The sequence below is a fragment of the Pinus tabuliformis genome, chromosome 8 (genome assembly GCF_031772625.1).
Source record: "Pinus tabuliformis cultivar Carrire ecotype Pingquan chromosome 8, CPIR1, whole genome shotgun sequence".
Lineage (NCBI taxonomy): Eukaryota > Viridiplantae > Streptophyta > Pinopsida > Pinales > Pinaceae > Pinus > Pinus tabuliformis.
The window spans coordinates 1,652,454,146-1,652,478,783 of NC_142294.1; the positions used below are offsets into that span (position 1 = coordinate 1,652,454,146).

General features: G+C 37.7%; 1 protein-coding gene across 1 annotated transcript in view; it reads right to left on the bottom strand.

Moving 5' to 3' along the window:
* EMB2773 (PHD finger family protein) overlaps positions 1-24,638 on the bottom strand; it is a 269,544-nt gene that overhangs the window by 168,829 nt on the left and 76,077 nt on the right. The window contains 10 exon segments of the mRNA XM_089374269.1: positions 1,346-1,498; positions 1,613-1,906; positions 3,190-3,357; positions 3,474-3,632; positions 3,733-3,783; positions 3,911-4,121; positions 4,216-4,742; positions 4,829-5,251; positions 5,377-5,563; positions 5,722-5,821. Of these exon segments, the coding sequence (XP_089230395.1) occupies positions 1,346-1,498; positions 1,613-1,906; positions 3,190-3,357; positions 3,474-3,632; positions 3,733-3,783; positions 3,911-4,121; positions 4,216-4,742; positions 4,829-5,251; positions 5,377-5,563; positions 5,722-5,821 (2,273 nt within the window).

The window sequence follows — 24,638 nt, forward strand, 5'->3', positions numbered from 1 at the left end:
ATTTCTGAGGTGTTAAATTCAGAAATTTTCACAGTTCCAAGCCCACAAGCCTACTTCTGGTGCTTTTCCCTCCAAACCCTGAACACTAAGGCTTGCAGTACCTCCCAACCTACACAAAAATCAACATAACTTCCAAATGGCCACACACTAGTCTTGAATCGTTGATGATCACTCTTAACTTGATAATTCATATTTCTTTTTACCTATTTTTCACCTCTTTTACTCATCCCTTTAAAGATAAGGACACCTCTCCAGGGCTTGGCGAGAAATCCATTAGAGGAAGGCGTTTTGAATTTCACTTGGATAGATCTTCCTTAGTGTCTCCTCTAGTGATCTTCAAGTTTTAATGGAATTCCGAAAGTGGAATGTCTAGAAATTTGATGTCGTAGCCATCACACTAAGAGGGACCCTAGAAGCTAATCCTTCAACTTGGGGATTCCTTCAACGCATTTGCTTTAGTACTCATTGGAGTAAATCATAAATTGTCTTTTCTCTCGTCTACCTTGACCTTGGATGAGCTCATGTCTTCCTAAATATCTCAACCCTATGTCTTGTATAGTCTTCATTTCAAGGGGTCTTTCGTGGAAAGTTTTAACTAGCTTCTCCCAAAGCTCGCACATTTACTGAACCTTTCCATTGAATGAGCCACCTTCCCTCACTTCAAAACTATCATAGAAACACATCTATAACAAGTGAGGAATATTGGGACTCCTCCCACCAATGAAAATCCGAGAAGAGTAGGGGACTTAGGTTGTGGTGACAGTTGGCCTCTGTACTAGGGTGTTGTTGTGCCCTCTAGCTGTTGCCTCTTTACAAGGCCTGCTAGTTTGTGCAGCAACAGGGCCCACTATCCCAAATGCTAGGCCAACTAAGGATAGCTGGGGACCTTCCCCCAATGACAGAAAAGAATCCTCTCCAAATGTGCGTCTCAACCCAGCAGCTGCTTAAATGGTTTTTACAGTTATGTGTGAGCCTTATCTTTTGTGACTTCAAGCTGAGACTTTATGGTTGTTATCAGTTCATACCAAGTGGCTTATAAACTTTAAGGACTGATGTATTTTTTTTATATGTTGTGCATTTTGATAGGAATTATGATTTCGGGTAGTTCTTTCCATTAGTAATCCATCTTGGCTTGTAGTAGCTGCTTTGCAAACCTCCTTTCCGTCAAAATCGCCCAATATGTACACTATTACTTATATTAATTGTTAAAGGAAATATTTGATGCAAAGAAACGAAAACAACTTCCCCTAATCAGTTTTTATTTCGCAATAGCATATGGTATGCATGAAAAAAATTTACAGAATCCTACAGTGAACATTCATTGAATTAGATTTAGAATACATACTTGGGTCTTCAGATATGACTGAAGAGTGATCACAAACCGTGATGAGTCAGATGCAGGAGCACATAAAGTGGGATCCACTGTACAAAATGCATGTAGTGCCAATACATATGGCAGCGCCTGAATTTCTGATTCTTCACCATTTGTTTCTTCTGCCTGACAAAACATATACCTTAACATCTCGCACAGCAACTGATGAATGTGTTCCATCAGAGCATCTAAACCTTATTAATCTATATTACCAAAGAGATTTCTCATTTGACATAGTACCTGCAAAATTCTCTCCAATAGACATTGGCACATCAATTCACAGCGTTTCCGAACAACAGCCTGTGACACAGCATTTGTACCAATACTTCTTGCGCTTTGAGGGCAAAAGTCCAAACTGCGCTTGATGATAGTGATCAAAGGTTGATGACTATTTAACTTTCTTAGAACATCCACTAACTGTTCAGTCCGCTCTGCAATTTCTAGTGGTACGGTGCTTCCATTACCAACATACTGAGTCTGGGAATCAGTTGATTCTTCAAACCACAACTCGTAGAAGGTCCTGCAGACAAGCTCCTGCAACAGTTGCCATGTAATTAGCACATCCAGATTGTAATAAAATCAAAAGGGCAAAATGGAGAATCAAAAAAAACCTAATTTTTTCTTCTTACAGCCAAAAAAAGATTAATACCTTCCACAAAGGACTGTAAGAATGATATGAAATTATAACAATTTCCAACTAACTTTGAAGTTTAAAAACAGTAAGCTTTCATAAACATGAAATATTTCGAAAGGAAATGAAAAAATGCACATAGATTGACACTATTAGATTAACCATATACAACACATGTATGAACATTGAAGACTGTGATTTACAGAAAAAATTTATGCAGGATATAACAATGACCTGAAAAGGTATTGCATTGTTTTTGTTAACTTTCTTGTGAACATTATAACACAGGCCAGAGACAATTATTGATCTTCAAGAACAATTGTTTGAGCATTGATTTCTCTTTAGTTTTTTGGCTTCACATATTACTTAGAAAACAAACAAGTATATCGAGATTCAAGATGGTTACAACTTACAACATGTGGACAACTGGGGTCCCTGCATCAAATGATATAATTCTTTAAATGAATTGTTGGTACCCTATCCAGCTTTGTATTATGTATCTCATTCTGACTGACTGACTGTCAACTAATACACAACCAGACATGTGGCCAAACAAATAAGTGACTTGCACAACTACCCTCGAATTTGATCATTCATCCAGAGCATCTGGAAACCATTACACTTTCCACCTCACCCCCAACAATGTTCTCTCTCAATGCCATCAAGCATCAAAAAAGTGCTTTCTTTTGTTTTAATTTAAATTTGTCTTTTCTCAATTTCATTTAAAGTGTTAGAAAGTTCACCATGTACAGGAGCATGGGAATCATCTCCCCTTCTAGGTGCACAACTTCTTGAATATGATGTATTTCTAGGTGCCATCGCTGCTTTTAGCTATTATTATACATTGATAAAATATCTCTATATATGCACCAGTGATTAAAAGATCCATTTTAAACCCGGATATGTCAAGCACCAAGAGGGATCAAATTCCTTGAGGTGTAACTTTTTATCATTTAGTTCCATGCCATGTATTAATTCCCTCATATTAAATGATAAAAAAAAATACACCTCAAATTTGATCCATCAGTCCTTGATAGACACCGGATTAAGATGGATCTACACCATTTGAATGTTTTCTAAGGTATTAATGCACATATGTGACAACATCTATGTCATAATGCGCTGTAGAACACCTCAGAACTTTCAGTGCATGATATGACACTTTAATTGAATTTAAATTGCATACCTGTATGCTTGTTTCTTCATCATTGATACGAGAGATCATACGAACACAAGCATCAGTGAGCTCTCTAAATTCACATTTAGACATGCACATGTCCCGGATAATCTTGATTACACGCTTACGAACACTCACTCCTGTGTCCATAATTCTCTCTGCAACTTTATCGAAATACTGAAACACGCATGCTAAGGTCAGATAGGATGAATGAAAAAACAAATGGTGTTGACCCAAAAAAAATTAACCAATGAAATGCCATATAATTATGTTCAGATAAATTCCACATTTACCTGCACAGCTACATCAGGACGAGAGGCAATATGTCGACCAACGAGCTCCATTGCAGCTTCTCGCACAGAAATAGCAGAATCAAGGAATCTGTCCTCTACTGCACGTTGAACACGTTTGTCACCCAAGACGCCAGGATCTGCTTCCACAATTGCACTAACCTAAGACATTCAAAGTGAACCAAATCAAACACACTTAGTCTCAGGAATAAAAAGGAATACATTTGTGATATCACTGGTTCGCAGTACACAAATTGCTTACTGCTCGTAATGCCTTGGCTCTAGGTGTAGGTGAATTCTCTTGTAAGCTGGCCTGTGACACAAGAGTATTTCATCAGATAAATAGAATCAGAAGAAAATCTACAAATATGAAAAATATAAAGAATTACTTAGAAACCAACTCAACGCTCTATGAGAAAATGTGTTAAAAAGGAATATACCAACAATGTATCGAGTATTTTATCAAATCCACGAGCAAGAGACCTTTGTTGCCCTAATGCTGCTGAAATTCTTGCAATCACATTCCTCGACAAGGGTGCAGCAACAACTCCAAAATCCTGAACAGGAGCTTTTGAGTTCAACCTCCCATGGTAGTAGGCAAGCAGCTTTGACGCGTTTGGATCATCTCTATACCACTGACATAAGTAAAACCTGCACCATATTTATCATTGTCTTTTAAACAATTGAAGAAATGGGAAAAATGTGACAGACTCAAAATACAAAACTTCAAGAAAAAGAAAATTACCGCCGTGCAAAAGAACATGTGTCATTCAAAGATCCAACTTCCTGTAGATAATTTATAAGAATTTGTTGAATAACATCAACTCCTGCTCGAGGTGAAACTTCAGCTGTTTGCTTTGCATTACTTTTCAGATTGCTTTCTCTATTCTCACTATGCATTTTCAGGTTAGCACCAAGGAAAGAAAGCTGCTTCCTGCAAAGGCAGCAATGACAAAGGGAACCACGACCTAGTATATCCTGCTCTGTCGCCCCAATACAATCACCATGAAATGAGCGCTTACATCCATCACAACAAATCATAAATTTTACACCTTTTCCTTCCAAACAGACTGCACACTTCTCTTTTTGCAGCCCAAAACCTTCAGATTTGTCATCATGCAACTCTTGCAAGATCCAGAGCTTATCATTGCTACAAACCACAGCATCATGCTTTAGTCTTGCAGCGATCTGACCAAGAAGATCAATTGCCATACCACGCACAACTGCATCTTTAGACTTTAGACCAGCATTCCCAAAAAGTGAAACACAAACCTGAAAAAAATAAACATGCGCATCAGGTCTGTTCATGAAATAATAATGCAAAAGGTCATAATGGTTATCAGTTTGTTTTCAATTACATGAAGCAAAAGCCCAGCAGCTGGGTACTCGGGCACATTCAATGTTGTTAGTAAATCTAAAACAAGGTTCTCAACAACTCCTTTAATGTCAGCTCCATCATGAGCTTTCGGAGATGTCCACCGCTGGAGAACTGTTCCCCAAAAATGCATACAAGCCTCCGTCGCAGGTTCAAAACATTTAGCTGGACTATTAGATTGATCAGCAGTGTCCGGTGTCGTACTGCCACCTTCTGGAAGCTCAGGAAGTGAAACACTACACTGAACCACATGAATCAATAAGGCAGTAAGCATCTGAATCTGCTTCTGGTCATCATCGGGTAAATGGTAACTTCTAAGATTACGCTTTGATGATGGTAATTTCCACAGTAATTGAATGATTTCATCCATTATGATAGTCCGGTGCTGGAGATATGAGCTGAACACCTGTTTTCATAAAAACATCTGGAATAATCAAACCAAACATAATATATATAGACAATCAAAAAATGCACATCACTCTGTTTCAGTCAATGATTTCATTTAATGCTTAAAAAGAGGATGTGCATTACCGCACATACTACACCAATAGCTTTCAATTGCAATAGTTGTATATTATCTATGGTAAGTGTTGCAAGGCTTGTCTTGATTAGCTGGAGGACAGAACTGTCAAGCAGGCGCTCAACTAACAGCAATTCCTTCAAAAGGCCAAGAATACTGCAAAGTTTTTGAAGCACTGTGGATACGGTGCTAGAAACTCTGTTGAAAACATGGTCAGAGTACAAATTTCAATAACATAAAAAGAACAATTTCATATGCTAAGCCTCAAAAGAATAATGGATGTCAGAGAGTAAGAATCTGAAGACTACTCAAAAGAATAACAAATGTCAGAGAATCAGAATCTTAAGACTACTCACTTTAACAATGACAACTTTCTAGCCTTCACCATTTTACCCTTACGACGGCCTTTTTTCACTGATCCATACTCATCATCATCATCATCTTCTCCTTCATCCCCTTGAAAATACAAGCCATAAAACAATATATAATCAACGATTCAACACTAGTATCACTTTATTAGATATGCAGATTGAATTACTATCCCTTGCAATAACTCTGCTTGTTCTATGTTAAAGACATAAAATTCCCATGATATATTATAAATAAAAATGGGAATGAAAGAAAACAAGACAACCATGATGCCTCTACAAACTACAAAGAACAATTATCAGCTAACATGACAATCAAGTCTTCCCATGAGAGCAATTGAAGCATCCAACACCTTTCTAAAGTGTGGTTAACCATTTCACTAAGCATCCTTCCTGGAATTGCAATGTTATCTTTCAATGTATATGCTAGTGTTCCAAATATTGATAATATATAGCAGACATGGCAATATGTGGTGATTCTCTCAGCTCATTAATAATATCACAGACAAAATTCTCATTTTTCCGAGCTTTGAATATATCACATAGAAAAAAAAAATATCAGAATGTATAACCAAAAAATCACCAGTCAATGAAAATCATCAGGTCCAGAAGATGTCTATGAAATCCTCCTTTCAGCATTTTTTTGTTTCATTTTGAAAAGGAGAAGCATGGGAATGAGAGCAGAAGCAAAATTCAGCATCTTCCATTGCTTTGAAGGAAAATTGATTGTTGTCATCCCCATTAACAGCTAAGTCACCAGGTTCAGTGAATTTCAAGGTTGAAATTCGAAATCCATCAACCTTAAACCAATTCGAATTTATTTGTTTAAATTCGCCTGTAAAATTCAACTAGGGTTTAATCTTGGACTAAAATGTAATTTTTAAACACCACATCGCTGGCATTCCACTCCCAATTTTCCTTCTTGTGGCTCACCATCATTGTTTCTTGAAGCCTTGGTTGGAATCATGACTAGTCTCCTGACTGTGCAACCTGAGAAGCTTAGACTCCAGAGAATGACAATACATCTAACATTGATTGTTTTGGTTTAGTTGTTTGTAATGGTGAGTTGGTGACTGTCAAAATCTGCAGTGTCGAGATCTACACAGTGAAGCCGCCTAGCACCAACGCAAAGACGACTGTCAAAATTTGCACAATGAAGCCACCCAGCACCAATGCAAAGACGTCCAAGTCATAGTATGTAAAAACCATTGCTTACATAACTTTTAATAAACATGGTCTGCCTTTATATAGCTTATTTATATATAATAAATGTGAATTTTAATATATTTATATGTAAAAGAATTTATTTACGTAATAATTTAAAGTTTCAATTTAAATTTATATAATTTATTTTTTTCATTATAGTTATATATATAATATACGATTTTTATATATATTTATAAAATTGATCTGGGAAGATGATAATTACCATAGTTAATATTTATTTAAATTTTCCTAAAGCTTTTTGTGTCTATTGTTCCTTAGATTAGGGGGATATCAAACTTAAGATGTACCTGGAAGTGTGTCGAGCTTCCAAAATCTCTACTTGTCAAAGATTTTCGACCTTTGTTGAGAGTCATCAGACGATCTCGACGAAACTGTCCATCAACTCACTCCTTTGTCATGCACGTGCTTCCTTGAGCAACAGTTTGACAGTATCTTCTGCTTGTCATTTCTCTTTTTGTCAGCCATGTGAGGTTCTCAGGGTCAGTGAGAACTCTCTTGCAAAGGTTGCAATAGTTTGAGTCTGACCTCCTTGTACCCTGACCTCGTTGGGGACATGCACAAAAAAATAGACAAGAGCAGACCACTCTGATACCACTGATCTGGATTGTTGGAGGAATGAGACTTAGAGAGTGACAAAAGCAATGTTACTTGGGAGCGGGAGCGGGAGCGGGGAGCGGGAGCGGAAGCGGGAGCGGGAGCGACCATTTTCAGAAGCTCCCGGTTTGGGAGCGAATCGGGGAGCGATTTTTTAAAAATATATATATTTTTTATATTTTTTAATTTTTGATACATATATGTCAACAAAAACATGTAGAATGATGAAATAGACATAAAAAACATAAAAAAACATAGATTGAACCATATAACAACAATCATCTAGAAGTTATAATCTTCATCAACCACGTCCGCAAGTTAGTAACATAGTAACATACAACATATTGAGTCTCATGATTCATCAATCTTAAAGTTTCAAGCTTTTAAAATTCAATATATAACATTTATCATCATTGATCACCAAAGTTGTACTTGTAAGCTAAGTGTAACCATTACAACAAATAATATCTAACATGAAATGAAATGTTATAAAATGAAATGAAATGAAACAACTTTCAACTTTCATGAAGCATCATATTCATAATTCATTACTAATGAGTTATAATTGCCAACTTCAAACTTAAATTGTCATATATTGTTTAAAAAAATATCATAATAAATATGAAAGAGTCAATAGTTATAAAAGCTACTAGAAACTAGAAAAGAGAAGTAAATCTATTATCTATTTCTTATGCTTGGGCCTCTTGCCACCACGAGAAATGTCTAATTTTTTAGTCTTGTTGCAAAATCAGGATCTTTGTCATTAATATCACCCTCCAAGCATTAATATCCAGAGGTATCTTTGTCATTACCTTTGTATCTGTATAGGGATCTTTGTCATTAATATCACCCTCTAAGCATTAACATAAGATAGAAAAAGCATAGCATGTCAAGTCAAGATTTTGTTTGAGTGATGCGTACATTTTTAGAAGGGTCATGATAGAGGAGTTCGACAACCAATGTCACTAACATCAAGGTACATAGAGGGATTGGTACTCTTGATTAAATATGAGTTCCATACCCTAATACATGACAAAATTCAATGGAAACATTGCAATCCCCCAATCCTGAAAACCTGAAAAACTGATTAGTCTGCTGGATTTTGAATGAAATCTAAAATTCTACTTTCTCCATATGAAATCCAATGAGGACGAAACCACTCTCAAACATCCTGAGTCATTTCATGGTAATGTTAAAAATTTAAGTAAAAGGATGAAAATGAAAATTAAAGAAAATGTCACTTTTACTTTAAGAATTTAACATTACCATGAATAGCATATCAATACTAGGGCCTAGACTTGATCATTAAGTTGCCCCACTCAAAAACTATTTGTTTCTTTCAAAAAAAATTGCATTTCGAACATTACTACAAAAAAAAAAATGCAAAAAAGGCAAAACGCTCCCGAAAACGCTCCCGAAAAGGCAGGGAGCGAAATTTTTTTTAGGGAGCGAGCTCCCGAAATCGCTCCCGAGCGAAAGGGAGCGCGCTCCCGACCCGCTCCCGAGTCGCTCCCGCCCGGAGCGCGGATCGGGAGCGGGAGCGAGGGGGGGGGGGGGCGCTCCCCCGCAACACTGGACAAAAGAATAAAACTAAAAAATTCTCAGTAAGTCACCAATCCCAGTAGTACTCTGGCTCAAGCACGCTTAACTGCAGATTTCTCATGAAATTTGATGCATTAACGTTGGTGTGATCCAAGTTGTTTAAGAAATGCAACTTCGTGAGTGACAAAGGAATATGTCACAATGCGTAAGAGAAATATTGCAGAAAAACATTACAAAAAGAATTGATAATAGGGCACAATGCATAAGAGAAATATTGCAAAATAACATTATAAAGATAACTCCGAATATGGCACCATACATAAGAGAGATATTGCCAAAAAACAAAAACGAACTCAAATATTTATTTAGTTGGTAATATACAATGAGACTACATTATGAGAAAAAGCATCCTTTGCACCCAGTGAATTCCCATATTTAGACTTTTTATGGGTGTCTTTCAACCGAGTCATCCACTTTCACATTTCAAAATACCATGGCTTACAAAAACCATGGGTGAATACCATGAGCGAAGATCACAAATTACGATGGTAAAAATTAAATCATCGTGCAATTCAAATACCATGGGTGAATATGATAGTAAAAACTAAATCATCATGCAATTCGATTCTCAGTTCACTATTATGATTTTTTTTTTGCTTTTATCACGCATATTACGCGGCACTGTGTGATGTTGTCCCACTTGAAGTTTGTGATGTTCTTTTAGGACAACCTTATATGTGGAAACATTATGTTGTATGTCTTGACCCCGTAGTGTCGTTGTTACTCTGGGTGATCAACTCTATAGGATACCAAAAGTAGTTCTGACTACTGCAAAACAATGCAAGAAGGCAGTCTCTCATACTTCTAAGTTTGTCCTCTCCATGATTCAATCAAAACGTGAACAACAAGTCACAGCAACCACCACAGCTTCAATACAAGCTCTCTTTACAAAACACAAGTAAGTGGACAAACTTGTATAAGGACCCAGAGATATACTCACCTCGCCTACAAAGGCGCCCCTACACTTCTAAGTCACACATCCACTTACACAGGATTAGAGCCTTCCATATGTTCAGCTTGGCTACAACAGAGCTCTTTACAACTCTATTAACCCTTTTCAAACATGTTTAAGGTTCCAGCTGACAGTCCCCGTGTATTTCACTTTTCAGCTTGCATCTTCACCAACCAAGTACTCCCATCGAGCAACCAAATTTGTTGAACAATTTCAACACTTCCAACAACAGGTTCATGATGCCCTACCAAAGGCCCATGGCAACTACAAACAACGACATGACCACTACCAGGTTTTGTATAAGTTTCAAGCTACAATTAAGGGATTATGGACATCAAAATGAATGGTACTCACCAGCAAAACATCCAACAGTATCAAGTGGTTAATGCAAGGGAGCTTCTTCACCGAGCCAAGTGGTTGACCAAGAACCAAGTTCAGCTAAAAACTTTCCCATCTAATGAAGGAACTGACGCAATGGGAACCATTGCTTCCTAACGTGGGAGGATTGATCCAAGTGGATGATAATTACCATAGTTAATAATTATTTTTCTATCAATGTTTTTAAAATCATAGATTATGTTTGTAACATGCATGATAAAAAGAAAAAGAAAACAAAATAAAATAATAGTGAATTGAGAATCTAATCGCATTACAATTTAGGTTTTACTATCATATTCACCCATGGATTTTGTAAACCATGGTATTTACCCATGGTATTTGAATCACACGATGATTTAATTTTTACCATCGTAATGTGTGATCTTCACCCATGGTATTCATCGATGGATTTTGTAAACCATGGTATTTACTATTTACCCATGGTATTTTGAAATGTAGAAGGGAATGACTCTCGGTTGAAAGACACCCATAAAAAGTATAAATACGGGACTTCACTGGGAGCAAATCATGTTTTTCCAACAAAGTAGTCTCATGGTATATTACCAATTAAATAAATATTTGAGTTCATTTTTGCTTTTCTACAATATCTCTCTTACGCATGGTGCCATATTCTAAGTGATATTTAAAAAAAAATTCTGCAATATTTCTCTTACGCATTATGCCCTATTCTCAGTTCTTTTTGTAATGTTTTTCTGCAATATTTCTCTTACACATCATGACATTCCTTTGTCACTCATGAAGTTGCAATTCTTAAACAACTTGGATCACACCAACATTATTGCATCATGTTTCATGAGAACTTTGTAGTTAAGCACACTCGAGCCAGAGTAGTACTAGGATGGGTGACTTGCTGGGAATTTTTTAGTTTTTATTCTTTTGTCACTAAGTCTTATTCCTCCAACAATCCAAATCAAAAATTCATGAAACATGATGATAAGGAAACCATCGAAACATGTAGGCTAAATCATTGCATTCGTTTAATGATTAATCATGTTGGCTACTTGGCAATGTTATTTTTATTTCCCGCATATGTGTTTAACTTTTAATTAATATATATATATATATATATATATATATATATGTCGAACTTAATGTTGAACTTTATCTTCAAAATTTTTACTGACAAACTTTATTCGAACTTCAAAGTCGTCGAGAACTCGAACATGAATGCGGTGACTTAGATTAATAGATTTATTGTCGAATGGGAAATCGATTGTTCTCCTCCCCACTGACAGATTTATTGTGGAGTGGGGATTGATTCACTATTATTATCTGGATTCAATGGAAATTGCCAACTTCACCAAAGTAAAAGCCCTAGAAGTCAAAAACTCGCGAAATATCATCTTAAATCAATAGCATTGAAATGAGGAGGAGAAAATCATAATTTGTTTTCGTCACTGCATGAAGATTGCACTCTAAGATAAATGAAGAGCCAAGAAGATAATTCAAAAATGTTGTCAACAAACAAAAACTCTAGTACACAAGTTATGGAGTCCAATTTGGGAGACAAATTCACTGAGCAAAAGACTCCAATTTGAGCAAGAGAACAATTTATTATATCATATTATGTAATCTTGAGACTCAAGAGTCGGGCCTTAGTGGAGGATTTAAGTGTTGATCAAAGTTACCTGACATGTGAATAAAAAGCTAGACCCTATTAAATCATCATGGCCACCATTTGGAGTTAGTATTGTTTCTGATGGATCGACAAATGTTGCACACCATCCACTCTTCGCGGTGTCTTTCTTGAATGGACCAATCTTCTTGAAAGTAGTGGATGTTCTTGGAAACTTGAAAGTAGTGGATGTTCTTGGAAAATACACGGATGCAAAATATATGGTTGATATGTTCATTAAGTTATTGAAGATGTGTTGATTCTACTGTGCAAATCACTACAGAAATGTACCTTCTTGCAAGGTTGTTGGCATGATTATGGAAGACAAATATCCACAAATATTTTGGACACCTTACATTGTCCATTCTTTTAATTTAGCACTTAAACATATTGCGTATGATGTAGCATGGATCAGAAATCTTACTGAGGTTGCATGCAATACGCACAATTTTGTACAAAATCATACCAATGCCCTCACAGTCTACAAAGAATACACATAACTATCATTTTTAAAGATTGCAGATATGCAATTTGCCTCCTCATTCAACATGCTTAAGAAGTTGAGGAGGAGATCAACATCACTCTTGGGGCAATGGTTATTTCAGAGTTTTGGTCTTTTTGGAGAGAGGCACGGCCTCAAAAAGGTCAAGGATACATTGTTAGATGGTTGGTGGAGAGGGTAGAACTTACTATTAAGATTGTGGACCCTATCATTGCTTTGTTATGATTTGCAAACATAGACCAATCCATCCTAGGAGAGGCTTACAAGGGGTGGGATTTCATGATTGTCTCTATGAAGACCATTATCTTTTAGAATGAGTGCCCTAAATATGAGACATCAACAAGAGGCCTTTTTCACCATCATACAAGATATTCTTACTTGTCAACAGGTGGGACAAGACCTGCACACCTTTGAATTGCTTGGCTCACTCATTGAATACCAAACACTACAACAATGAATGGCTCTATGTTGCAGGAAACACCAAAATTAGTGGCGTACAAGTACTAGGGACGGCCCGAAATGCCAAAACGGGCTTGAAACGGCACCGAAATGTTGTCGGTCGTACCCTACGGCGTTTCACGATTCCGAAACACCGGACGATACACCTGGCAGTGTTTCAGTTGAGTTTCAGCCGCAACAGGCCGAGATTACACCTGGCAGTGTTTCAGTTGAGTTTCGGCCATCTCAAGGAGTCAGAAGAAGGTGTGGACCCCATCTAACACCAAAACAAACTAATAAACTAATTTTTATGTGGTTGTTAGCTAAATTTAATAAAAAAATTACAAATGGAATTCTCTAGAAGCCCTATGAGCCTCTTCTTTTCTTTACAAAGGCACTTCATTCACTCATTCCTCACACATTGTTTTGCAAGAAGAGCTTCCTATAGCAGCAGCAAGTAGTCTGTGTTTTAGAGAGTGGGTGAGTTTTTCATTTTGCATTATTGCAAATTTTGCAGCAATCATGGCTTCTCAAAGTTGTGTTTCAAGTGCCCCTAAATCCACTCAAGCAAGCAGGCAACAAAAATATTATCCATAGTTGCGGGGGAGTGCCCCCCCCCCCCCCCGAACCCGCTCCCGAAGCGCGCTCCGGGCCGGAGTGGCTCGGGACTGCGCTCCCTAAAAAAAATTTACGCTCCCTGCCTTGTTCGAGATCATTTCGGGGAGCGATCGCTCCGTCGCTCTCGGAGCGATTTTTAACGCCCAGGAGCGATCGGGGAGCGATCACTCCCCGATCGCTCCCGGGCGTAAAAAATCGCTCTGGGAGCGCTTCGACTCAGGCCGGGAGCAATCCAGCAGAAAAAGGAGAAGAAATCAAATTAAGAAAGAACAACAACAAAAAAAACGCGGACGTGAAAAATAATAATAATAATAATAAATTAAAAAAAATAATTAAAAAAAAAAATATATATATATATATATATATATATAAAAAGTTGGTTTTAAAAGCCCAATGAGCCTAAAAAAATTTCATTATGACTTCATTGAGCAAGAGTTTGGAGCAAGAGGAAGTGTTGAGGAGCGAGGAGCAAGTGCCAAGGAACGAGGAGCAACCTTGCAGAGGTAAGTAACTTAGTAGTTTAGTTAGTTAGGTAGTGATTTAGTTAATTTAATTTAGTTTATTGAGTTTAAAAATCATAAATTTAAATTAAATTAATTTGCAGATTCAAGAATCAAAACCCTACAAACATCAAACACCATGGACCTGGCTATATTTCTTGGCATTTTCCTCTTCCTGGTCCCTTTTATGGTTATTATGGTGTTGGAGAGTAGGAAACGGAGGGGCCAAACTGAAGAGGGGGATGAAAAAGCTGGAGAAAGTCAAATTGGTGAAAACCCCAATGAGGAGGAGCTGGAGGAGGGTGAACATGACCCTCAAAAAACTAAACAAGACCAAACTCCATTGTGGAAATATGTTAACAGGGCTGAAACAGGGAGAGGGGGTGGAACCACTAAATTTCATTGCCCCCATTGCAACACTGATTACACAGGTTCATACACCCGTGCTAGAAGACACCTCTGCGGGAAAAGGCCATGGGATGGAGACAAACAAATATGAACCAAAATTTGTACAGCGGTGTCAGCGGCAGATAGAGCCAAATACATAAGAGAAGAGGAAGAAGCCCAATACAGATCAAAAAAATCAAGGGGTTTCTTTGAACCAAGCTCACACTCACAAAGAACTCCTTCAGCATCCTCCCAAGACAAACAAATATGAACCAAAATTTGTACAGCGGTGTCAGCGGCAGATAGAGCCAAATACATAAGAGAAGAGGAAGAAGCCCAATACAGATCAAAAAAATCAAGGGGTTTCTTTGAACCAAGCTCACACTCACAAAGAACTCCTTCAGCATCCTCCCAAGGCAGTGGATATGGAGGCACAAGGTCATCATCTTTAAGGCGTAGAACCATATCAGATTTCCTTGATGAGGGGTGTAGGAATGATGTGGATTCAAAGGTTTACAGGTTTCTCTGTGCATATGGGATACCATTCAATGTTCTTCGCTCACCTTATTGGCACGAAATGGTTTTTGCCATAAATGATGCCCCTAAAGGATACAAGAGCCCTGGGTATGACAAGGCAAGAACCGTTGGCCTTGATCATGAAAAACCAAAAATATCACATTCTTTGAATAGAATGACAAGTTCTTGGACTGACCATGGGGTGTCCATTGTATCTGATGGATGGACAAATGTAAATGGCAAGCCATTGATAAGTGTTCTTGCTGTGTCTGTTAGTGGTCCCATCTTTCTAGCTGCACATGATTATTCAGACAAGTTCAAGACCGCCATCAACATTGCAGAAGCATTACTTGAAACAACTGAGTGTATTGGCCCATACAATGTCATCCAAGTCATCACTGATAATGCTCCTAATTGTAAGGCAGCGGGAGCAATTATTGAGGATAAATACCCGAACATATTTTGGTTTGGATGTTTGGTTCACACATTGAACCTTCTGTTGCATGATATTGTCAAGAACAAAAATGAACAATACCAATGGATTGGTGATTTGTACAAGAAAGGCAAACAAATGATAAAATTTATTACAAATCATACCAATACCCATGGCCTTTTCCGCAGTCACTCGAGATTGGAGTTGTTGAAGATTGCGAAGACCAGATTTGGTAGCTATTACCTCACCTTCAGGAGCCTTTTGAAGGTAAGAGAGGCATTAGCTAGCATGGTATCAAGTCCACATTGGCAGGTATTAAAGGAAAGGGCTACAAATGTAGCTGACATGGCAGGTTATGAAATGGTGGAGGAGGCCGCTCTTGATGGGCAGTTTTGGACAACTGTGAGGCAGGTATTGGATTTCACCAAGCCAATTTATCACATGATTCGGTTTGCAGATACAGACAAACCAGTGATTGGCGAGATGTATGAGCAAATGGATACCATGTTGGGGGAAATAAAAGACATTGTTCATAATAGAGATCCCAACTTGTACAAACTGATTCATGATTGTGTGTGTGAACGGTGGAATAGGCTTAATCTTCCACTACATTGCTTGGCGTATATCCTTACGCCAAAATACTACTCTACATCTTGGTTGGGCCAACCTGCAGCAGGGGGTGGGGTTAGGACCAAACCCCATTTAGATCCAGAGGTAACTAAAGGATATTTGGAAGCATTAGAAAAGTTGGTATCTGACAGGGAGGAATGTGCAGTTGTGCGCCTTGAAATAGGCAGATACTTCAGTGGCACTGGTTTGTATGGTAACTTCCATGCAATGGACGACAAAGATAGATTTGATACTCTCACATGGTGGGAAACATATGGCGGGCATGGACTTTTGCCAAAATTGCCAAAAAAAGTTCTTTCACAGCTTGTAAATACTTCTTCTGCAGAGAGGTGTTGGAGCACCTACAGCTACATACATAATGTGAAAAGAAATAGACTCAATGAAAACCGAGCAGAAAGCCTGGTTTATGTGCACTACAACTTGAGGTTGTTGAGTCATTACTGTGATCGGGCTTATGAGGATCCCACATATAAAGTTTGGGACAATCACCCAGAGGATGACAATTTGGAGGATGGCATTGTACATATTGAAGAACTGGAAGAGGAACTTGTAAGGGATGAAGATGAAGTAGCTGCAGCAGCCATGCCACCTCCACCTCCACCTCCACCATCCAGTAGCAGTGCTCGAGGTCCGAGTCTTGTTCCTTTGCTGTTGCCACCTCCATCTACACCCTCACGTGGAGGTTCCAGTTCTGGTCGTCGGTCTATGCGGGAGACTCCTAGAAGACCACCACGACCTGCTTATACTCCTGGAGACTCTCGTTGCAAGGGCCACATGTAGATTCTGATTTACAGTTTACTTGTCTCTTTTAGTTTCTATTAGACTTTAGTTTTCATAACTATTGAGTTTTGAGTCCTTAACTCTTGACTCTTTCATATCATAATGATATTTTTTGTAAACAATATATCACTGTGACAATGAAAATTTGAAGTTTGAAGTTGGGCCTTGGCAATTATAACTCATTGGTAATGATGTGAATTATGAATATGATGCTTCGTGAAAGACTAAAGTTGTTTCATTTCATTTCATTATTCATGTTTCATTTTATAAATTTATAACATTTCATATCATGTTAACAGTTAGAAGTTAGGATTTAGAAATATCTTAGATATTACTTCTTGTAATGGTTAAACTTAGCTTACAAGTACAACTTTGGTGATCAATGATGATAAATGTTATTAAATTTTCAATTTTGAAAGCTTGAAGTTGAAACTTTAAGATTGAATTTGATGAATCATGATTCATGATGATGAGACTCAATATGTTGCAGTTGTAATATGTATTTTACTAACTTGTGGACATGGTTGATGACGATTATAATTTCTAGATGATTGATGTGATATGGTTCAATGATCAATCTATGTTTTTTTTATGTTTTTTATGTCTAATTCATCATTCTACATGTTTTTGTTGACATATATGTATCAAAAATTAAAAAATATAAAAATATATATATTTTTAAAAAATCGCTCCCGGATTCGCTCCCAAACCGAGAGCTTCTGAAAATGGTCGCTCCCGCTCCCGTTTTCGCTCCCGCTCCCGCTCCCAAGCAACATTGATATTTCCTTTATGGAAGTATGTTAACAAAGTGAAGCAGATGGGTTCTGGTGGTAGATGGAAATGTAAGTGCAATTTATGCAAAAATGAAAAGACCTTCAAGGGCTCTTACACAAGAGTGAAGACTCACATTTTGCATGAAGAGATAAAGGTAATGATGTGTGTGCACATATCAAAAATGCAGAGGTGAGGGCTAGATTCAAGAAAGAGAGCGATGTGCTCAAAGGTTGATGGTTCAAAGAAGCAAAATCGGCATGAGCATTACCAATCCTCACATGTCTGATAGTGTTGAGCAAAGGATTATTCAAGAAGCAAGAAAGAGGAGGCACTAGAAGTGGAAGCAGAGTTATCAAAGCCATCAACTCCAATTCAAAACAGTGGATTGGTGAAAATGCTTGATAGTCAAGGGAGAGAAGAAGTTGACTCAAGAATGGCAAGGGCCATCTTTGCTTGTGGCATCCTCTTTAATGTGGTTTGACTCCATATTGGCAAGATTTGATGAGAGCGATTAACAAAGTTCCTCAAGGTTACAAGGGCCCAAACTATGAAAAAGTCAAAACAGTTTTACTGAAGAAAGAGAGGCAACTTCTTGATAATGTTCTAAAACCAATTCGTAGCTCAAGGGGTAGTACACGGATTTCTATTATCTCAAATGGCTGGACTGATACAAGACACATGCCTATGATTAATGTCATTGCATCATCACCAAAAGGAGCCATGTTCATCAAAGCAAGAGATTGTTTGGTTGAGATAAAGGATAGTAAGTTTGTTGCTGATATTTTAATTTTTGCTATTGAACAAGTAGGGATAGAAAATATTGTGCAAGTTATCACAGATAATGGACTTGTTTGCAAAGTTGCAGGCTTGATTATTGAGAGTAGATACAATCACATATTTTGGACTCCTTGCATTGTCAACAATTTGAATCTAATTTTATAAGAGATTGAGGCAAAAACAAAATGGATTAAGTAAGTCATAGGGCATGCAAGGGAAATTATAAAATTCATCACCTACCACCACCAATCTCAAGCAATATATCGAGAATACTCCAAATTGGAGTTGTTGAGACACGATATGCCTCAAACTTCATCATGTTGTCGCTTTGTTGATGTTAAAAATGCACTAATGAGTATGATGGTGGGTCCAACTTGGGTTGAGTGGAGAAAGGCAGATTCAGAGAAGGGAAGTATGGTGAGGAGGGTGTTGGTTGATGAAGAATGGTGGAGCAAGATTGATTTCTTGCTCAAGTTCACATCAACTGCAGTTGATCTTCTTCGAGTTGCAGACACAGAGAAACCTTTCTCACGAGAGGTTTATCATGGCATGGATACCATGGTTGAAAAAATTGTGGAAATTATTACACAGGAGCCTCTCACTCTTCTTTTTGTGGATTTTGATTTTGTTGAACAAGTGAGGTCCATTATTGTTACCAGGTGGAATAGCTTCAACACTCCATTTCAAATTTTGGCACACGCTCTGAATCCAAAATTTTATGATGAAGAATTCATTGCTAAAGGGAATGGGAAGAGGAAGGCTCCACATAAGGACAAGGAGGTGGCCAATGGAGTGAAGAAAGCCTTTCAGAGGATATTTCCAGCGTCTTTACAAACTAATGTAAGCCAAGAATTTGTCTGTTTTATTGTTGGATTAGAGCATTTTGCAGACATATCAGCTTTGGATGAGAGGAGGACCATGGACCGAGTTAAGTGGTGGACTTGTCATGGGGCAAGTGGTGTTCATTTGCAAAGTCTTGCCACTCGTATTCTATCACAAGTGGCAAGCTCTTCATCAACAAAACGGAATTGGAGCACCTACAGTTTCATCCATAGTGTGAAGCGCAACATGTTGGGATCGCAGAACGCAGAGGACTTTGTATATGTGCATTCAAACTTACGCCTTGTGTCTCGTAAGGGTGACGAATGTACAAGTGAACCTCATAAAGAATAGGATGTGGATGCAAAATGTCCAAATTTAGAGCTCTTTCTTTCTGCTCTTGATATTTGTGCCAGTGGTGATGCAAGTGCAACTAGAAGCACTAGTAGAGTTGCCTCTTTTGCTAAACAAGCATCTTATTCTATCTTTGTTGATGAGGATGAGGAGTTTTTTGTCGAACAAGCATCTTGTTCTATCTTTGTTGATGAGGATGAGGACTTTCATTAGTAATGATATGTTAATGTAGCCATGATTGTCTTTAGTTCATGTTTTATTTCAAATTTAGCACATATAGCCTCACATATAAAGGTTGATTTTAGAGTCTTGGATGTAAATACTCATCTATAAAGGCTAATTTTGGATATTTGTATCATGTAATAATCTGTTGGAGTTTATATAAATTTGGATTTGCTTCTAAATTGTCATTTATATGTCTCATTCTTTCTTTTCTTGCAAAATAATCTGTTATAACTTATTTAATACTGACAATTTATAATATATATAAATGACGTTTCGGTCGCATTTCCATTTTCTGGGGGTTGTGTTTCTGGCCATCCCTGTTTCGGAAACTTCTAGACGTTTCGGCGTTTCATGCAACTTAGGAATGGCTCAATGGTGGCCTTTCACGCAAATTCCCTCCTCACATGGGCGTTGAGAGTCCACAGGGGATGAAAGATGCATTTAGATAGACATATCAAGATAGAGCATCCCTTGATAAAGTGGAGAATACCTTTGTAGAGTATTCCACTGGCACTAGGAGATTCGGAGGCTATGTTGTGAATAGAGATAGGGGGACTAAGAAGCCTTATGCTTGGTGGGCAAATCATGGGGCAACATGCCCTCCTCTGCAGCGTTTAGCCATTAGGCTCCTCTCTCAAGATACTTCATCCACTTGTTGTGAGATAAGAATTGGAACACATATAGGAACCTATATAGTTTGAAGAAGTCTTGGCTTGAACAATCCAAGACAGAGACAATGGTGTATGTGCACACCAACCTTATTATTTGCAAGGGAAAATTGGTGGACAGGAAAGAAAAATATGTGGGATGTGTTTCCTAATGATATGGGTTTGGACAACACAATTGAGTTGGCATTGGCCAACTTGGATCTTAATGAATCAGTGCTAGAGTCGATCACTTTTGGTGACGGTGATCCTCTTGACGGGTCACCCTGCACGCTAGTAGATGCAGAAATAGTGGTGGCAATGATGCTAATTTTGATGTTAATAACATGGGGGTTACTAAGAGTTGTGAGCTATGAGATTATTCCATATTGATCTACGATTAGTGTCTACACTATTTAGTATTTGCCATTAGCATTCCCACCTATAGCAGTACTAAGACAATATCTATAAAGCATTTTCATTTTGATGACTTAATAAGAAAACTACAATTTATGGTTTTAATTTATTGTGTGTTTCTCAATTTATCATCATTGATGTAGTAGGAAGTACTAGTTGTATCATTGCAAGTATAATTTATAATTGAATTTGTATCATCATCACGTTGTCACATGTTGGATACTCGTATTTTTGTGACAATCGATTTCCCATAGAAAGATACCCTAAACTTTTCCTACATAAAGGTTGGTATACCTTGATATGATTGGGAACTAACCGTATCAGATGTTGGATACTCGTATTTTTGTGTCCTCTGTGTCGGTTCTCAAGGACACTGTGTCATGTGTCGAATACTCGTATTTCCATGTCCTTTGTGTTATGCGTTATCATGCTAGGTGACTTAGGCATTGATGTGTGACGTTTCATTTGAAAATTGGCAATGATCTTATACATCTTCTATATCTATTTCTTTTCCATCAAAATGTTGCAATGTATTTCTTTAATGTTTTTGTCACTATAGATATTTAAAATACTAAAAAGAATGAAAAGTTTTAAAGTTTTCCAATATTTTTTCCCATGTTGCCAATTAGTTTCTTTCATATTCTTACCACAAAATCATGCACCTTAGTGCAAAGCCTATCACAAGGGAATAGACAAGTTAACACAAAAGTGATACCACTATCAGCTTAGTAATCATTCTCGTCATTTTAGAGAAGAATAAAATCCAACACAAGGGAGGCTTCCCTAGCATCTTTAAAGAATCCTATAGAAAGACGGGATCAAATCTACAACCTCCTATATTAGTTACTCAAACATACCAACATTAAATTCAATATTCATGATGAAACGTTATGGTTTAATCAAAGCAATTTCCAAATATATGTGAGTTAAGTGTCCAAAATAATTTGTGATGTTTGCAAGTGAGAGTAGGCCAAAAGGGTACCCTAATCACTATTAATATAAGAAAAAACCTACGACTATGCAAAACTTGTGTGAAAGAATGAAACTCTTTTGGAATATATCAAGTTCATAACAGCAAAAATAAATCATCACTTTCAATAGCTAAACTAGGGTTCAAAATGCAAATTAAACTATGATTTTACAAACAATTATTTTCTAAAATATAAAGAATGCATAATGGCCCTAACAATGCAAGACATCAAGCCCAGATGGTCAAAAATTCAATTAGCAATACAATAATGACAACAAGTATTACTTAAACCCTAGACTATTACCTAACTATGGATGAAATTAAAGAATGATTGCAAATAAACCCTAATCTAACCCTATAACAATAAAGAAAAGGTTGATTTTGATTTTAGAAATTTACTAAGGGGAGATAAGACTAGTGCCTAATATATTTTTTGGACTTATGACGTCTAACCATGAACTTTCTTGAAAGAAAATAACAAATGCATATCGGATAGACCCTAGCATAGCCACTACAAACCCTAAAACTTTTTCCTATAGAAAGATAACTAGGGTAGTCCACTACAAACCCTATATTACCTCCCTATATCCCTCAACAATCTTCAAAAAATATTTTCAAGGGGGGGTTCTCCACTAAAATCCCTCCTAGATTTTACAAGATAAAGTCAGAAAAATACAAGGAGAGATGTACTGTCACCACTTGATAAGCACATCAATACTTCATACAATCATCAAACAAATCCACAATGATTTAGAAAGTACAGTTATCAAATAGGGAAGAAGAACAAGATATTGTGGACCGACAATGGAACAGAATATGAATCAAATGAATTCAGTGACTTTTGCAGAGAGGCTAGCATTAAGAGGGAAACAATTGTTCCACACACTCCTGAGCAAAATAGCATCGCTGAAAGGAAGAATCGAACCATCATCGAAGCCACTCGTGCCATGCTCCATGATTAAGGCCTACCAAATTTCTTATGGGGAGAAGTTGCCAACACTGTCATGTATGTTCAAAATATGAGCCCGCATTAAGCATTGGATTTCAAGACACCCGAGGAGGTCTTCACTGGTAAGAAACTTGATGTTTCTCATTTCATAATATTTGGTTGTCTCGTGTATTTTCATGTGCCTAAATAGGAAAGAAATAAGTTCAAAGCATCAAGGAAGAAGGTTATATTCATTGGCTACATTGAAAATTCAAAGGCATATAGAATCTACGTGCCTTGTCAAAGAGAAGTGGAAATAAGTCATGAAGTCACCATTGTTGAAGATATTGCCCTTGGGAAAGCAAGAGATCTCCCCATCCCAAGGAAGGACAATGATGATGCTACTGAAAAACAGGATGAACCTCCGACTGATGAGCCTATGCCCGATGTTGATGGCCCAATGGATCCTATTGATCCACCTCTTGGTGATCCCTCTACCTCAAGGAAACGATCCCTATGGCTCAAAGATACTCTTCAATATGTTGAAAGACATACTGCTCCAAGAGGGACATTTCACGAAAGTAAGAAGTCGAACAGGTACCAAGGATATTTGGTTGCTATGAGTACTATTGTTCAATCTAAGCCATGCACATTCGAAGAAGCCTTAAAGCACCAAGTCTGGAAGGATGCGACGTATGAGGTGTATGAATCGATCATGAAAAATGATGTTTGGGATATGGGGGCCTAAACCTAAGGACAAGTTTGTGATCACCTCTAAATGGCTTTACAAAATCAAACATGGAGTTTATGGGAGTGCTGAAAAATATAAGGCCAAGTTCATTGCTCGAGGCTTCTCTCAAAAGGAAGGAGTGGACTATGACAAGATATTTGCACCGGTTGCCTGATAAACCACTCTCCTATTTATTATTGCTCTCGCTACCACTCATGGATGGAGCCTACATCAAATGGACGTCAAGACTGCTTTCTTGCATGGCTCAATTAAGGAGGAAGTCTACTTGGAACAACCTCAGGGGTTTGAAGTACAAGATTGAAGGACACATGTATGTAGGTTAAAGCAAGCCCCTAGCACTTGGTATGAGAGAATTGATAGCTATCTTATGAAGTTGGGATATACAAGGAGCTATTTTGATCCAAACCTATACTTCAAGGTTGAAAAGCGCATGCCTCTCATTCTGGTCCTTTATGTAGATGATCTGTTTCTGACTGGTGCGGACCCTCTCATTTATCAATGCAAGAGGGAGTTGATTTGGGAATTTGAGATGAAGGACCTAGGACTAATGCACTATTTCCTAGGCCTGGAGGTCTGGCAAAAGCCAAGCAAGATTTTCCTTTGTCAAGGAAAATGCATTGTGAAGTTGATCGAGAAATGTGGGATGGTGGATTCCAAGTTTGTGTCTACTCCGATGGGACTCAAATTCAAGAAGTTATGTGGAAGTGTTGTTGGGCCCGAATTGGCAAACCCTTCCAAGTATAGAAAACTTGTGGGGGCCCTAATGTTCTTGGTAAACTCTAAACCGAACATATGTTTCGTTGTGAATACGTTGAGTCAATTCATGATTGAGCCTCATCACATACATTGGATTGTTGCTAAGAATCTCTTAAGATATCTTCGTCGCACAATCAACTATGGGTTGAGATACACTGTCGGGAATTTGAGGCTACATGGATATATTGATGTTGACTGGGCTAGCAGTGTGGTGGATTGAAAGAACACGTCATGATGTTGCTTCTCATTGGGGTCTGCTTCGATTTCTTGGATGAGCAAGAAGCAAAAATCGGTTGC